At 40.3% G+C, this 17051-nt stretch overlaps 1 protein-coding gene across 1 annotated transcript; it reads left to right on the top strand.

Moving 5' to 3' along the window:
* Nucleotides 1-7797: 7797 nt before the first annotated feature.
* LOC110899566 (beta-adaptin-like protein B) lies at nucleotides 7798-16956 on the top strand. Its single transcript, XM_022146446.2, has 15 exons — nucleotides 7798-8038; nucleotides 9645-9842; nucleotides 10188-10301; nucleotides 10409-10659; nucleotides 10748-10883; nucleotides 11706-11885; nucleotides 11968-12060; nucleotides 12908-13119; nucleotides 13192-13255; nucleotides 13330-13509; nucleotides 13639-13731; nucleotides 13814-14199; nucleotides 14958-15147; nucleotides 15226-15429; nucleotides 16370-16956. Exons 1-15 carry the CDS (start codon nucleotides 7952-7954, stop codon nucleotides 16667-16669), a joined length of 2688 nt encoding a protein of 895 aa, XP_022002138.1. The 5' UTR covers nucleotides 7798-7951; the 3' UTR covers nucleotides 16670-16956.
* Nucleotides 16957-17051: the final 95 nt, after the last annotated feature.

Raw genomic sequence — 17051 nt, forward strand, 5'->3', positions numbered from 1 at the left:
TGAGTTATTATATTGAACCGAGCGTGCATTACGACAATTAGTGCAATAATTACCTCTATAATCATCCTCATCATAGGTGTAGTTGTAATCTCTTGAGTATTGATCCATAGGAATCACTCAACAGACTACAACTGAGTCTCGGGACCAGAAAACAAAAATAAGACGGAAACAGAAGCTGGACACGGCCCCGTGTTGGGTGAACACGGCCCCGTGTTCAGGGACTGTATCTGGGCGTTTTAATTAAATTAACTGGTCACGTTGAGCACGGGGGCGTGTTGAGTGAACACGGCCCCGTGGTCAGACTCTGTATCTGGGTATCTACTCTAAAAATATGCAGCACGGGGGCGTGTTCAGCGAGCACGGCCCCGTGGTCAAGCTACTGTAAATGCAAAACTAGACTAAAATGCAGAAAAAAATGCGCGCGTTTTGAAAAGGTTTTGAAAAACTGATTAGGCCGTCGATTTTAAGCTTTCTTAAAATCCTTGTGTCCCCGGCAACGGCGCCAAAAACTTGATGCGTGTTAGTGTATATATATTTTTAGATGTTTATTTAAGCCCTTTTTACACTTTTAGCCAAGTTTTAAATTTATAAAACACGATATTTACTAACACTAAGCACACATATGGGCAAGTGCACCCATCGTGGACGTAGTATAGTGTTGGTAAGATACCGAGGTCGTCCAAGGACACAAGAGCTTTTAATACCGGTTTATCCTCAACGTCTAATCAAATCAAAAAGTTAGAAAAATGTTTTAAACTAAAAAATAAAAACTAACTAAATGCTGAAAAATAAAATAAAATAAAAACAGATAGACAAGATGAATCACTTGGATCCGACACGTGTATTAGTATAACCTTTGATTATTTTCGCACTTTTGCACTTGTTTAAGAGATTATCTTAGTTATTGTAGTAGGCCCCTTTTTCGAAGGCGACGTTACCCTCAACCCAGTAGTTTGAGTCAGCAAGGATACAATCCTAAAGGGTCGGATTATTGAAAGATAATGAATTAAGTTATTAATGCAAATTATGGTAGGCCCCGTTTTCGGCGGTGACGTTACCCTCGGCTAAGTAGTCTGAGTCAGCAGGGATACAGTCCTAAATAGCCGGATTATAGTATTAATAGTAGTTAGCTTATGAGGGGGTCAAAGAGTTTGGATCCCCGCCATCCAATACCTATGGGCATTGAAGGAGATCCTACTAAATTTGACCCAGGTCCCAAGCAGGACCTCTAAACGCTGAACAAGGGCAAGACCTTTACCAAACCGTTCCCTTAACCCCCGACCAGGTAGCCAACATACCTCCATATAGACCGTGGAGATATGAATGGTGAAAATCTTTTATTTTATATAGACAGTAAAATAATGCCAAGACACCACGGACAAACGATAAGGAAAGATCACCTTCAACATAAGTAACTAGTTATTAAAGTCATTAATACAAAACCAAATAAAAAGTGCAAAAGATTAAAAATAAAAAGTATTATACTAAACACTTGTCTTCACCAAGTGATGTAAGAGACTTAGGCAAACATGGCCTTGATTGTCAAGAACTCTTACGATCAATCTTGGATCCCGAGACGACTCACACACTCTATGATGGACAATGGATGATGGTGGTGGATGATGGTGTTATGGTGGTGATGGGTGGTGGATGAAGTGTGAGAGAGGTGGTGTGCCAAGGGATGAGAGAGAATGAAACCAAGCTCCTCTATTTATAGGCTGAACAGAACGCTGGACACGGCCCCGTGTCCGCTGGACACGGCCCCGTGCCCGTCTGACATTCTCTCTCTTCATTAATTGTAATTCGCAATTACAATTAATGCGCCTGCTGTACTTTCACCACGCCCCCGTGCTCACTGGACACGACCCCGTGGTGGGCAACAGAAGCTTCTATCACTTTTGTCTTTTCTGCCAGGGCTGACCATCCTGGACACGCCCCCGTGCTCGCTGAGCACAGCCCCGTGTTCAGCTGGGCACAGCCCCATGCTCAGCTGGGCACAGCCCCATGCTCAGCTTTCTTCTTGTTTTTGCTTTGGGAGATGCTGTCGAGGAGTCGGGCATGCCACGTTTCTTCCTTTTCTTTGTATTTATGTTGGATTTGGCTGCATTTTTGCTTCTTTTGTTCATTTAAGCTCTTTTTACCCTGAAAATACAAAAGGAAGACAAAAGCACACTTTTTCCAACATTAGTACTTAAAAAGGGTTAGTTTTATGCCTCATTTGATGTAATTTATATGTTGCATTTTACACACATCAACTACTCCTCTACCACGCACCCACTCAGCCTCGGCAACCAACGTGTAAACGATGCCTTGAGCTTCGGAGTAATCGTTCTGCGCTATGTTAAGGGCGGATATACTCATGTCACGCGCCTCCTCAGCAGAAGCAGCTTTCCCCTTCTCAGCTTCAAGGTCGATCTCCAAGGACTCACTTTTGTCAACCTGCTCTTGCAGGCGACACTTTAACTCTGCAATCTCGACGTCCTTGGCCGCCAGGTCCTTATCCTTACTAGATACATGCGCCTTAAGCTCAGCTTACAAAGGTTAAGACTTAATTAATCTGATAAGCAAAAAGGATAAGAACAAAAAAGGTCAACTCGGTTCGAACCTCAGCATGCTCCTTAGCAGTTTGCTTATCTTCGACCTTCCCTGTCAACTCAGCAACTTTATCCTCGAGCTCGGTAACCTTGGCTCGAACCGCATACATGCGCTGGTTGTCTTTCTCATAAATCTTCTTCCACTCGGCATGCTCCTTCGTCAGGAGATCTTCAGCAGCACGAAGCTTGCTCCGAAGGCCCTCGCGGCCCCATTCCTCAGACTTCCTATCAGCCTCAAATTTAGACTTATCCTCAGCAAATGCGACATTAGCCTTCTCAAACTCCTTCGCTTGCCTCACAAGACGCTCACGATACCTATCCCAATCAACTCGTTCCTTAACCATTATGCGCCACTCACGTACAATTTGGTGATTGGCGGCGCGAGTATTGGCCTCCCCAACCACATAAGCTTGGTATAGCCCATCGTGAGTGCGCGCCCTTTGACGGTTGACCTCACCAGGAGGAAAGAGTTCAGGAACCAATCAGGACACGCACTAAACTCCATGAAAGTATCCTTATGCTTTAGACCCCAGGGAGCTTGCTGGGGAGCGTTACAGCGCGCCTCCTCGGTATAAGTCTTATAATAAAGATCACCCACAGTATCTTTAGGGCCGATGGGAGATTGTGGTACAAAATATCCAGCACCACCAGAGCCCGCGCCTCCTGCAGCAGAAGATTTTTCCTTATGAATATCAGAGCCCGATCCCCCAGTAGTAGAAGTTATTTTAACAGTCTGAAGGGGGGGCATCAGGGTGCGCAGGCTTGGTCAGTTTCTCAACCTCCGGTTCCTTTCTTTTCTCATGAACGGGCTGGTCAAGCCCCGTGACATGGACGACCTCCGGACCCTGCGCTTTTTCATGAGCAGTTGTAGCAGCGGCCCCGGTCTCCTTGTGTTCACTACCAACGGGCTTTTCCGAAGCCTTCTCTTTCTCTCTCTCTCTCTCTCTCTCCTTCTCCTTCTCAGCAGCTTTCTTAACAACCTTCTTCTTCTTCTCCTTCTCAGACTCTACGCCAGCAGCCTTCATAGGCTTAATTGTAACTTTGGTTTTCTTTAACGCTGGCTCAGGAGGATTTTTAAAAGCAACAACCTTCTTTTCAGGGATTTTCTTTTTGGCCTATGCAGAAACAAAGTGTCAAAAAGAGGTAACAACAAAGGAAGCAAGGAAATCAAAGAAACTAACCGGGAGAGAATTTATAAAGAGAGCGAAGGTTGCTCTGTTTTCCAATAAAAGGGACTCCACCAGGTTTCTGCGCAACAGAAGCACCTGCGGTGGTCTCTTCCCTATTCCTCTTCCTGCTTACCAACTTTGCAGCAGGTTCGTCTTCTTCTTCCTCCTCCTCTTCATCAAGCGCGATGGAAGACGGAGTGGCTCCAGCATCGGGATTTCAAGAACCAGCGCCCCCTGAGCTCCTTGAACCAGCGGCTCCGGTTTTCTTCTCGCCTATACGCGATAAACCTTCAAGTGAGTCACTGGTAATAACGTCATCTTCCAAGTTACTCTGACGAAAGCGTAGAGTACCTTTATCAGCAGCACCGGAGGCCGCGCGGCTACTCCCACCCTTTTTGCTGGTCACATCAGCATCAATGTTAATAATCTTCTTCTTCTCCTCTGGGTCAATCCCGAGGTCGCGCAACACACCTGCAAAGATGTTAGACCAGGAACTTAGCTCCCCATTTAAAGACCCCACATACTCCTCGCTGGAAAGATAGACAATCTCTTTCCCAGCAGAAGTCAAAGCGCGCAAAGGCCGGGGGTTAGGTATATGCGCACCTTCGATTGCAGTAGGTGGATTGGAGAAAGCTCCAGCAACCGGATACATAAAATGACCTTTAATTTCTTCATACCAATACTGCTCCCTTGCTTCCAGCGGGCGCACCCCCATGGACCCACCAAAGGTGGGGAAGGCAGCTTGCCACAAATGCGCTTCTACACTCGAAATCATCAAGTTAAGCGCAGAAAGAAAAAAAAGAAAAGAAATTAAAGAAATGACTAACCTCTATCCTCGAACTTCAAAACCGAAACTTCCTTGCTCTCCGCCGGCCACTGATCACTCATCCGCGCCGCCACCAGAACGTTTTCATCGAAAACCCGGTTAGGTGTAGGATTGAGCTTCAAATACCAACCCTCCTTCTTAGGAATCGCTGGATCCTCCTTCTCGATCACATCAGTCCAATGACGGAAGGTCATGGCAATCGGCATCACCTCCTCGCGAATGAAGAAGAACTTCTGTTTCCAATCATGGAAACTCTTGGGTGGATTCAACAAGATGTCAAGATCTTCTTAGCTGCTCCCCGATTACCGAAGGAATAGAACCCCATGTTTTTGATAAGCTGATAGAACACCCGGAATTTCTCCACTGTGGGTTCTATATCATGGGCACGACATAAAAATTCGAAATGACGAACTCTCACCATTCCAGGTGGACTCATCTGCGAAATATGAAACCCATAATACTGAAGGATATGGGCCATGAAGTTCGTCGCCGGCAACCGGAAGTTGCCCTGTAAAAGAAGTCCTCGAAAAGCGTGATATATCCCGGCGGTGCATGCGGTCTGGTTTTGACCGAGATATCTGGCATCCCACTCCGGTGGAAACCGGAAGCCTCTTGTAATTTGTTTAAATAAACCCAGGTCCCACTTAAGGACACGGAGGGGACTTTCTTCCCCTGGGTTTTCTTCTTGATGATGTTCTTCAGCCATGGATATTCAAAGAAGAAACTTCAAGAACGTTGAGAAACTTGAAGATCTGCTAAAGATCTTGAAGATCTGCTACTGCGGTTTTGAAGATTTGAAGAAATGAAGAAGACAAAGGGAGAGAAAAGGTAACAACAATAGAAGATGTAAGGAACTCCTCCCCTTCGTCGGATATATATACCAATCGCATTTAATGCGATGGGTAAACGTACCGGATTCGCCGCACACATGACCAATCAGAAGACGCCACGTAAGGCGGGAATCTAGGGGTGACAATTACCACGCGCGCGTGGGCCTCACTTGCCCGACGGAAACCCGAAGGGGTATGTTCCCAAAAGGCGCGCAGACCTTCCTACAGGTCGCGCGCGAGACCATACTCTTTATTCAACAAGCTGTTCAATCTCGGACTCGCGCAGGCTACTTCACCAAACACTGACCTCGTGCGAGGTCCAAACAAGAAAGAACATCGACTTCAACACTTAGCATTCTGAATAAAAGCCTTCAACACCTTTAACCCTGCGCGGGCTAGTTACGTGCTCAATAAGGGTCGCGCAGGCCTAAAGTGCAAGGCCAATTCAGAAGGTACAAGTGGCAGAATAAAAGAGCCAATCAGCGTCCCTCAGGCTGTGCTCAATCGTGCTCCACGATCGTCTGACTTGCAGAAGACAAAGAGTACACAAGGACGCCTATGTGGCACCAATCAAGGGGCGGCGACACCTGCCCCACGATCTCCACTCACCTGCTGATGGCAGAGGGACAACAAGGCCGACAACGAGACACGTGGCTCCAATCACGGTGCGCCAGCACCGGATATATTCTAGAAGACACTAACGGTCGACACCAGTGAGACAAGGAGCATATCCTCTAACTTGTCGCCTTCTGGCCCAAGGCCCATCAGCCCAACTCCTTTTACACCTCTCCGGCTATAAATAGGAACCTCCATACACAACTTGTTTCATTCTATTCTCTTTACTCTCACTCTTTACTTACGTTTTCCTCCTCAAAACAGTCGCTTATTCTCACGCCGGAGTCTGGTTAAGAGGGAAGCCCCCATATTCCCCTCTTAACGAGCTAACAGTGTTCTGTTTTGCAGGATTATCGGATCATTAGGGAGCTCAGAAAGTGACAAGAAGATTAACCCTTATGGTAGAAACATAAACCAAACTAATCACCCTAAAATTAGTTCCGTGTTTCTTCATGTTATGAATTCATAAGCTCAGGGGCTCAAAAAACCAAAAAATGAATTTAGGGGCTCAGGTTGATGTTTCACACAAACCAAAGGGACGCAAATTGCATTTTTCTCTTAAACATAATACAAATTTAATCAATTCAATATCCAAAATAAAGAATATTATTCAATTCAACTTGTGTAAAAACGAAGAACAGAACTAAATCCGAATAGACAACGACAAAATAACACAAAATCCTAACTTACCAGCAAGGAGACAACTTAAAGAAGGCCAAATTCCATCATGCAAATAGCGAACCTGGATGAGCACCGAATAAGCAAACATCAAACGACCAAGGAACAACAAAAGACGAGAGAAGATAAAAATATACAAATATCGCAAATTAGAACGGAAAATCAAGAAAATTGAACAGTTTTAAAAAATTTAAAACCCGAATTTTAATTTCGGTTTGAGCCAAAAACCAAACCAAATCCAAACCGGATTGACACCTAGGAATGACAATGGGCCGGGTATTGGTAATACCAGGCCCGTACCCGGTTGTAATTCTTTGTCCCATACCTGGCCAGTTACTCATCAGGTATTTGTCGGGTAATTACCTGTCGGGTATCTGGCATAACCGTGGGTATCGGGTATACTCGTTAATTTCTTAAAAATACCCGTTGGGACAAATGTGCAAGTTTTTACTTTGATGTGATATAATTTACAATTTTAATAACTATAACAAATGAAAATATGATTAAATACTTCCTTATCGTATTCAGATCACATATACCAAACTAAATCAAAACGATTACTTAATTAATTAATTAATTGTATTACGACAACCTAATTGCATAAACATCCATATAATAAAGGGTGCTAGCTTCCATATCCAATATACATGCTAAAAAATAAGTTATTTAGTATACATGCTAAAAATAAGCTAGTACTTCCATATCCATATAAAGTACTAACTTCTATATCCAACATAATTTGAATATATGACTACCAGAAAAGACTAGACCCTAGTACTATAGAGAATGTAATAAGTGCATGTACTAAGTTTATATATATGGAAATTTATAATATGATACTTTCTAGTATTATTCGGGTAAATGGGTTGAATATCGGGCCGGGTATCACTAAATCCCATACCCGTACCGTACCTAAATTTTTTCCCTTTTTAAGCCCATACCTGGCCCATACTCATCGGGCTTCGGATATACCCGACCCGTGTGTTTCAGACTTCGAGTATACCCGTCAGGGTTGGGCTTTTTTGGCATCCTACCCTATTGACACCCACGCTCCTTTCTACTTCACAGTTCACACCTTTAACCGAACCGGGTCGGGTTTATTCTCCCTTTTCAAAACACCCATTTCCACAAATCTTCCATTTCCAGTTTTCCACACCTTCTCCTTCAAACCTTCCTCACTCGCAATCCATTTTTGCTCTGTCGAATCGCCGTCGTTGACTCCGATCACCGGCAGCAGAGATGAGCGGACACGATTCAAAGTACTTCTCCACCACTAAAAAAGGCGAAATCCCTGAGCTTAAAGAAGAACTCAATTCACAGTACAAGGTATCGCATCTAACCGAACTTCACTGAATTTATACATATCTACTCTGATCTGATGTGAAAATACCTAAAACTGTTTCAATTTCGTTCGTTTGTGTTGATCCGTGTCGAAATTTCATCATTATGCTAGATGTATTGTCAGATCTGTGACTGTGAGATGATATTTTATCGATTAGGTCGTTTTGAAGCTGTTTATTGGACCGATTTTTGATTCGTTATGTGCAATTAGATGTTAGTAGTTAGTGCATCTTATTAGGAGTTTGAACTGTTTAAATGAGTGTGATACTGTGCAATTGGTTCAAGTATTGAACATTTGAACTACCGAATTACTGTAAGGACACATTTGCATCTAATTAGTTCCATAGTTTTGTGTTTTGGTGAGATTTTACGGTTTTAGCCGGTTTAGGACACGTGATATGTATGTGAAGATGTCCGATTGAAAATGATGATTGTTGGTTATTTGGAACCTTAGATGTCCGATTGAAAATGATGATCGTTGGTTATTTGGAACCTTAGACTCCTTGGAACATAGGTTTCAATTCAGTTTATGAAGTTTCTCATTCTGTGTATTTGCGTGTTAGTAGTTAGTGCCAAGGTTTAAAAAAACGGAAACGAGTTTCAAGGCGTTTACCCTTCGCCTCACGAGGCGTAAGCCTCGAGGCAAACCGAGGCGTAAGCCCGAGATGGAATTAAAAAAATAAATATAAAATTGTATATCTTATAAAAATAATAATACTAACTAAATTCATCATCAAATTCATCAAAATCATCAAAAACACACATAAAAAGACATAAATTGCTTGAAATTGACATAAAAATTTAATAACATCAAAAACAAATATCAGAAACCCCCTGAGGCGCAGCCTTTTTAGCGCCTCAGCTCTCTCTGAGGCGCACATACACTAGAAACCCCCTGAGGCGCGCCTCAGAGTCGTTTTTAGTCGTTTCGCCTTGAGGCGCGCCTCGAGGCGCATGCCTCAGCCGTTTTTTAAAACCATGGTTGGTGTATCTTGATAGAAGTTTGAAACGCTGCATGAGTGTGATACTGCGTAATTGGTTACTTAATTACTGTAAGCAGTAAGTGCGCCTTTGCGTCTAGCAAGTTCTACAGGTTTCTGTTTCAGGGAGATTTACGGTTTTAGCCGATTTAGGGCACGTGATATGTATGTGAAGATGTTTAATTGAAATCCGGAGATCGTTGGTTCTTTGGAACCTTAGACTCCTTGGAACATAAGTTTCAATTCGGTTCATGAAGCTTCTCATTCTATGCATTTATATGTTAGTAGTTACTGCCTTTTGTTAGAAGTTTGAAATGTTGAATGACTGTGCTAATTGCTAATGCATAATAGCTTAAAATATTGAACCCACCTAGTTACTGTAAGCACACCTTTGCATCTGGCAGTTTCCATGGTTTTCTGTTTTGGGGAGATTTTACAGTTTTACCTGGTTTAGGGCACATAGTATGTATGTGAAGACGTCCAATTGGAAACCTAAGATTGTTGGTTTTTTGGAAACTATAAAACATTCTTTCGTTTGCGTAAAAACTGACCATTAGTTAGTTAGTTACTAACTTACAATATTACTTAATGTGCTTTTCTCTGACATCCAGGATAAGAGAAAGGATGCTGTTAAGAAGGTGATTGCTGCCATGACTGTTGGGAAGGATGTCTCCTCACTATTCACAGATGTCCTGAACTGTATGCAGACAGAAAATTTGGAGCTCAAAAAGCTTGTGTACCTGTATCTCATCAATTACGCTAAAAGTCAGCCTGATCTGGCTATACTTGCAGTCAATACATTTGTAAAGGTAAGAAGTAGAATAATTCTTTGTTTTTACTTTAAGCTTGCTCCTTGGTGTTTTATCTTTGGCGAATGTTATCACTTATCCCATACTTAATAGGCTCACTCATTCTATGCATGCTCCTGTATAATGATAATTGTTCTTTGTATTCAAAATTACTGTTATCGCACTATCTGCTATTGAATGAAATAGTTTCTTTAAGTGTGTTATATTTTACTTTTTTTTTTTCTATATATATCTTAAGCATGTCAGTAATAAGAACTCAAATCATTCTGTTAAATGTTAATTCTTATAAAAAGACCTCAAATTTCCATAGTGAGTTTCTTATAGTATAGTGAACAAATATTACAGGATACCCAAGACCCAAATCCTCTGATTCGCGCGTTAGCTGTTCGAACGATGGGATGCATCCGAGTCGATAAAATTACAGAATATCTTTGTGATCCCCTTGAGAGGTGTCTTAAGGTAACATATGTTTCTGTTTCTGAAATCTTTAGTTATTTGTTAATCGAAGTATTCTACGATTTAACTTTCTACTTCCCTCTATGGGCATCTTTATGTTCTTTATTCAGGATGATGATCCTTATGTTCGAAAGACAGCTGCTATTTGTGTTGCTAAACTTTACGACATTAATGCCGAGTTAGTTGAAGACAGAGGCTTTCTGGACGGTCTTAAGGATTTGATATCCGACAATAACCCTATGGTTGTAGCAAATGCTGTTGCAGCTCTTGCGGAAATTCAAGATAACAGCAGTAAACCCATCTTTGAGATCACCAGCAATACACTTACAAAGCTCCTTACTGCTCTGAACGAATGCACTGAGTGAGTGTGATTTTTTAAAATATATTTACTGTCATATTTTCTGTTTGTCGTTTTGTGTTTTTAAATGTTGTTATCAACGTGACGACAGGTGGGGTCAAGTTTTCATATTGGATGCTCTTTCTAAGTACAAGGCAGCCGATGCTCGTGAAGCTGAAAATATTGTAGAGAGAGTCACTCCTAGACTACAACATGCAAATTCTGCTGTTGTTCTTTCAGCTGTTAAGGTGAATTTGCTTGATTTTTCTTATGTAGTTTTTAAGAGGGGGTGGCCTGCGTAACTTGTTAAAATGGTTTGGGTTAAATGGATCATTTTTGGTACTTGTTTAAACGGATTAGGTTGACCTGCAAAGTGCAAACACTATTTTGTTCAATTTTTTTCGTAACTTCTGTATAAAATAAATGCATTAGAGTAAATTACAAGGATGGTCCCTGTGGTATACCAAAATTTTGGATTTGGTTCCTAGCTTTTCAAAAGTACACAGATAGTTCCTTTGGCTTGCACTTTGTAACGCATTTAGTCCCAACTTTTTCCAAAAGTACACAGATGGTCCCTGTGGTTTGCACTTTGTAACGCATTTAGTCCCTAACTTGGACTTGCTGAAACGTTTAGATTTGTTAGCTGAGGACTATATGCGTTACAAAGTGCAAACCACAGGGACCATCCATGTACTTTTGGAAAGCTAGGGACCAAATCCAATATTTGGTAAAATACAGAGGCCATCCGTGTACTTAAATCAATGCAATTCATAATGAATATATGATTACAAAAACAATAATTATCTACATCTTTGATTAAAAATTATCTCAGGAGATTGTATGCAATAAATAAAGACTATGACCGACGTGCTGTCTGGTTGACTTTATCAGCCCGTTTAACTCATTCTCTGTTTAGCTAATTATTTTCATTCGGCCCGTTTTAGATAAAATTTACAACCAAAAACTACCCATTCGTTAGTATAATGTGTCAAGATGGTCACCCCTAGTATTTATCCTATATTCATGTTCTGACTTTTCTTTCTTATATTGTAACATTATCACCTTAAAAGATGATCCTTCAACAAATGGAACTCATCACCAGTCCAGACGTGATTCGGAACCTTTGCAAGAAAATGGCTCCTCCTCTTGTAACATTACTTTCCGCCGAACCTGAGATTCAATACGTTGCATTAAGGAACATCAACCTTATTGTACAAAGGCGTCCCACGATCCTTGCCCATGAAATTAAGGTATCATGATTTCACATTTTCTTCTTTTGACCAGCGTTAATATGAATTCAGATAGATCATCTAAATTACACCTACTTTGTAGGTGTTCTTCTGCAAGTACAATGATCCGATTTACGTGAAGATGGAAAAGTTGGAGATCATGATAAAGCTTGCTTCAGATAGAAATATTGACCAGGTAATTAGAATTTTCTATAATAATTTTGTCTTCAGCATATGTGTTATAAGAGGCAGTAAATTGGACCGAGTCAGGTAGGCGTGTAAATGAACTGAACACGATTAGAGGCGTGTTCATGTTCGTTCATTTAACTTTAACCGAACACGAACATATAATTGAACACTTTTTTGTTCATATTCGTTTATTAAAAAATGGGCATGTTCGTTTCGTTCGTTTAAAACCTAAACGAACAATCCACGAACGTAACGAACACAAACAAACAAACAAACTTAAACACACATAATTTAACATTCAACACAAATGAATATAATTGACTAAGCATAAACGAACATAAAATAATTTTTTATATAATTTAGGGATTAATTACGATAAATTACATTGGAAAACTCATATTTATTACTAGAAAGCCCAATTGCCAATTAGTTATATTTATACAAGTAGTTAGAAAGTTCTTTTTATGTTTAATATTTTATAAATATAACTACTTATGCATTTAAATTGAAATGAACATAAACGAACAAACATAAACAAATGTAAATAAAAGAGAACATAAATGAACAAAAAAAAAAACGTGTGTTCATGTTCATTTGTTTAATTAAATGAACAAAAAGTTGTGTTCATGTTCGTTCGTTTATTAAATAAACGAATATAAACGAACTTCCTGGCCTAGAGTCATAGAGTCGGGCGACTTGTCAAAATGGCTTTTGGTATGAGTTAACCAAACTTTTCTTTTTAGTTTTATCCGTTTGACCCATTATAGATCAAAACATAAACCCAAATTGAACCAGTTAGGTAAACGAGTAAAGTTGTTGAGTCTCTATTTTGTTCAATGGATCTGGTGATGCAGGTATTGTTGGAGTTTAAAGAATATGCTACAGAAGTAGATGTCGATTTTGTAAGAAAAGCTGTCCGTGCTATTGGGCGTTGTGCTATCAAGTTAGAGAGAGCTGCGGAACGTTGCATTAGTGTTCTTCTAGAGCTGATCAAAATTAAAGTAAATTATGTCGTGCAAGAAGCTATTATAGTCATTAAGGATATATTTAGACGATATCCCAACACGTAAGCTTTCGTTTCTCCATTTGTTAATCATTTTTAAGCATAATGTTTTATTGACTAAACTTTTCACTACAGTTATGAATCTATCATTGCCACACTTTGTGAGAGTTTGGACACTTTGGATGAGCCAGAGGCCAAGGTATTTTAAAATTTTGAAAATTCTAATATTTGTGAAAATCTTACCTGTTGATATTTATTTATTAATTTTAACAGGCATCAATGATTTGGATAATCGGTGAATATGCTGAAAGAATTGATAATGCCGACGAACTTCTTGAAAGCTTTCTGGAGAGTTTCCCTGAAGAACCAGCGCAAGTGCAATTGCAGTTGTTGACTGCCACAGTCAAACTTTTTCTAAAAAAGCCAACTGAAGGACCACAGCAAATGATACAGGTAATATTTATATATACACACACCCACACACACTTTAAGTTATGTTATCAATTACGGTTTTTAAAATGGTAACTTTCCGTATATATGTTTAGGTGAATCTGATTTCAAGTTATATTGTTATCTTCATAGGTTGTTTTGAATAATGCCACCGTGGAAACCGACAATCCAGATCTACGAGATCGTGCATACATATATTGGCGCCTTCTGTCAACCGATCCAGAGGTTCTTAACTACGATCCATTTCGTTAAAAATGTCTTTACTTGTAAATCCTTTTATTCTAACGACTTATATTACGTATATCAGGCTGCCAAAGATGTCGTTTTAGCCGAAAAACCGGTGATCAGTGATGATTCAAACCAATACGATTCATCTCTTCTAGACGAGCTTCTTGCAAATATTGCTACTTTGTCTTCTGTGTATCACAAACCGCCTGAAACATTCATAACCCGTGTGAGGACTGTTCAAAGAACCGAAGAAGAAGAGTTCCCCGACGGTATTGAAGGCGCGTATGCCGAAACATCATCTACATTGGTTGTCGATGGTGTTGCACCTCCACCACCTACTTCAACTGCCGCTAAGCCGCCAACTGCCGCTCCTGCTCCTGTGCCAGATTTACTTGATCTTATGGGTCTTGACGGTGGTGATGATAATGCTATTGTCTCGGTAGATCATCCTGCAACCGATGCAGGGTACGTCATACGTGACATTGACTTATTCAGTAAAGATAGCATAAAACATAAAAAGACAAGCCGTTTGCTTATTAACGGGTCTGTGTGTCGCGTGTGTGTTTAATAATCTCTTAACGGATCAAATGGTTTTAATAAAAAAAGTTACTTAAAAGGATAAGATTAAAGTGTATTTTGGATGTATATTATTGTACTGAATGTATTTATAGTCACAATTGTTTATTAGAATTCTTTTAGAAAAGGAGTAAAATGCCATTCTCGTCCCTGAGGTTTGGCCAGTTTTGCAACTTTCATCCAAAAGTTTGTTTTTTCGAAACTGGATCCATAAGGTTTGAAATTTTACAACATCATCCAGCTCGTTAACTCCGTACATTTTTCTTCGTCAAGTCAGGGATATTTCCCTCTTTTTTGTAAACTTAAAGGGAATTCGGTCTTTTTACTTAAAGTGAAAAAGACCGAATTGCCCTTTACGTTAACAAAAAAGACGGAAATACCCCTGACTTAACGGAGAAAAATGGATGGAGTTAACAAGCCGATGAAAACGACAAAATTTCAAACCTTTTAGAACCAGATGCGGAAAAACAAACCTTTGGACGAAAGTCGCAAAACTGGCCAAACCTCAGGAAGGAAAATGACATTTTACTCTTTAGAAAAAAAAAAGACAGCAAAAGGTGCTTGTTGGTCAACCCAACTCGACCTGCTCCAAAAAAATGACGGTTTGAACCTGGACCCATTACCTAACCGTTTTGTTACCATCACAGGCCACCTCTACCCGTGTTATTACCAGCAGCAAGCGGTCAAGGTCTCGAAATTAGTGCACAGCTGGTTCGTAGGGACGGTCAGATATTCTACAGTTTAATGTTTGAGAACAACACAAACATCCCGCTGGATGGGTTTATGATCCAATTCAACAAAAATACATTTGGTCTTGCTGCTGGTGGACCACTTCAGGTACCTATGACTTGTTTTTAGGCTGCAATGTCTGCATCTAGTTTTTCAACTTTGGGTAACGTGCATTGTTTTTGCTAGGTCCCACAAATTCAACCGGGAACATCGTCACGAACGCTTCTTCCTATGGTTCTGTTCCAGAATGTAGCTCCAGGTCCACCTAACTCACTTTTGCAGGTTGCGGTGAAGAATAATCAGCAGCCTGTTTGGTACTTTAATGATAGATTATCGTTACTCGTTTTGTTCACCGAGGATGGAAGAATGGAACGTTCTACTTTCCTTGAGGTAACATAATTTTTGTTCAGAATTTCACGTGCGTTTAGGGGTGTTAAGCAAGTCATTCGATTTTGAAAATATCTGATTCAAATAACCCGAACGATTAGATAAAATAGTTATAAATAAATAATAGAGTAAAATGTCATTTTCGTCCCTGAGGTTTGGCCAGTTTTGTGGCTTTCGTCCAAAGGTTTGTTTTTTCGCATCTGGATTCAAAAGGTTTGAAATCTTGCCATTTTCATGCGGCTCGTTAACTCCATCCATTTTTTTCGTTAAGTCAGAAGTATTTCTGTCTTTTCTGTTAACTTAAAGGGCAATTCGGTCTTTTGAATGCTTGTACATTATGCTAAATGCTTGTAGATAAAGTGAAAAAGATCGAATTCCCCTTTAAGTTAACAAAAAAACGGAAATACCCGTCTTAACGGAGAAAAATGGATGGAGTTAACGATCTGGATGAAAATGGTAAGATTTGAAACCTTTGGACGAAAGTCGCAAAACTGGCCAAACCTCAGGGACGCAAATGGCGTTTTACTTTAAATAATATATGTGTAAAACATATATGTATTTTTTATATAAGAACTACCAATGAAGTTCATTGCCCACATGTGAAGTTGTAGTGGCGCGGGTTCGACCCTTGTGGTGCCCAGATCATGTGGATGGTGTGCAGAGGTAATTTGCCGGCATCATAACCCTTGTGGGGTGGGATGATGGGTATCCTTTGGGGTACCAAGGACAGGGTTCCTTCCTTAACCCCTGTTTTTACATAATTCTGTGTCGAATATTCGGGTTGAATCAGTTCGAAAATCACAAATTCGATTCGGATGCTAACTCGATTACAATTCGTAATTTGAATTTGGTTCCGACTTTTTGAGCCTAATTCGGATAACGAAAACTCGTACATGCATTCAACAAATAGTGTAGTCTGATATTTTGGTGAATTCTATTGCAGACATGGAAGTCATTACCGGATTCAAACGAGGTGTCAAAGGATATCGCAGGTATCGTGATAAACAACGTGGATGCGACTATAGAACAGCTGGCTTCTTCCAACATGTTCTTTATCGCCAAACGTAAGAACGGGAATCAAGAGGTTCTATATCTGTCAGCCAAAATCCCAAAAGGAACCCCATTCTTGATTGAACTTACAGCGGTCATTGGTGTTCCGGGCATCAAGTGTGCTATCAAATCTCCGAGCCCCGATATGGCTCCGTTGTTCTTTGAAGCACTTGAGAGTCTCCTCCGGGCGTGATTCGTTCGTATGTTGTGGTTCTCTCGGCTATCGTTCTCATTGGAGTTGATTAAGTTTGACTCGATTAGGCTCGAATAATTTGGTATAAGTTTGACTTGTTTTATGGTGATTATGATTTGATTTTTTTTCGACAATAGTTTTCTTTTTCTTTGCAGTGTTGTTCTCGTTAAGATATTGAAATCGCAAGTATCATCCAGTTTTGGGCAAAGTGTGAAAATATTATTATAGAAACAATTCAATGTATGTTGACACTCGGCCGTTATGGATATATTGTTTTTATTTATATTGTGCTTTTGTTTAAATAATTGTAGTACTCATTTTACTGTTTAAAAGTATTATCTGAAAATATCATGTAGATAGAGAGTAATGCATGAGGAGATGA

This window comes from Helianthus annuus, chromosome 13, assembly GCF_002127325.2.
Source record: "Helianthus annuus cultivar XRQ/B chromosome 13, HanXRQr2.0-SUNRISE, whole genome shotgun sequence".
In the NCBI taxonomy this organism is placed as follows: Eukaryota; Viridiplantae; Streptophyta; class Magnoliopsida; order Asterales; family Asteraceae; genus Helianthus; species Helianthus annuus.

What these genes read in the sequence shown, in the direction of transcription:
- LOC110899566 (XM_022146446.2), top strand. Translation starts at nt 7,952, where the DNA reads ATGAGCGGACACGATTCAAAGTACTTCTCCACCACTAAAAAAGGCGAA. An exon ending in TGGATGAGCCAGAGGCCAAG is followed by an intron (nt 13,256 to 13,329) that starts GTATTTTAAAAT and finishes TAATTTTAACAG; the next exon opens with GCATCAATGATTTGGATAAT. An exon ending in CATCCTGCAACCGATGCAGG is followed by an intron (nt 14,200 to 14,957) that starts GTACGTCATACG and finishes TTACCATCACAG; the next exon opens with GCCACCTCTACCCGTGTTAT.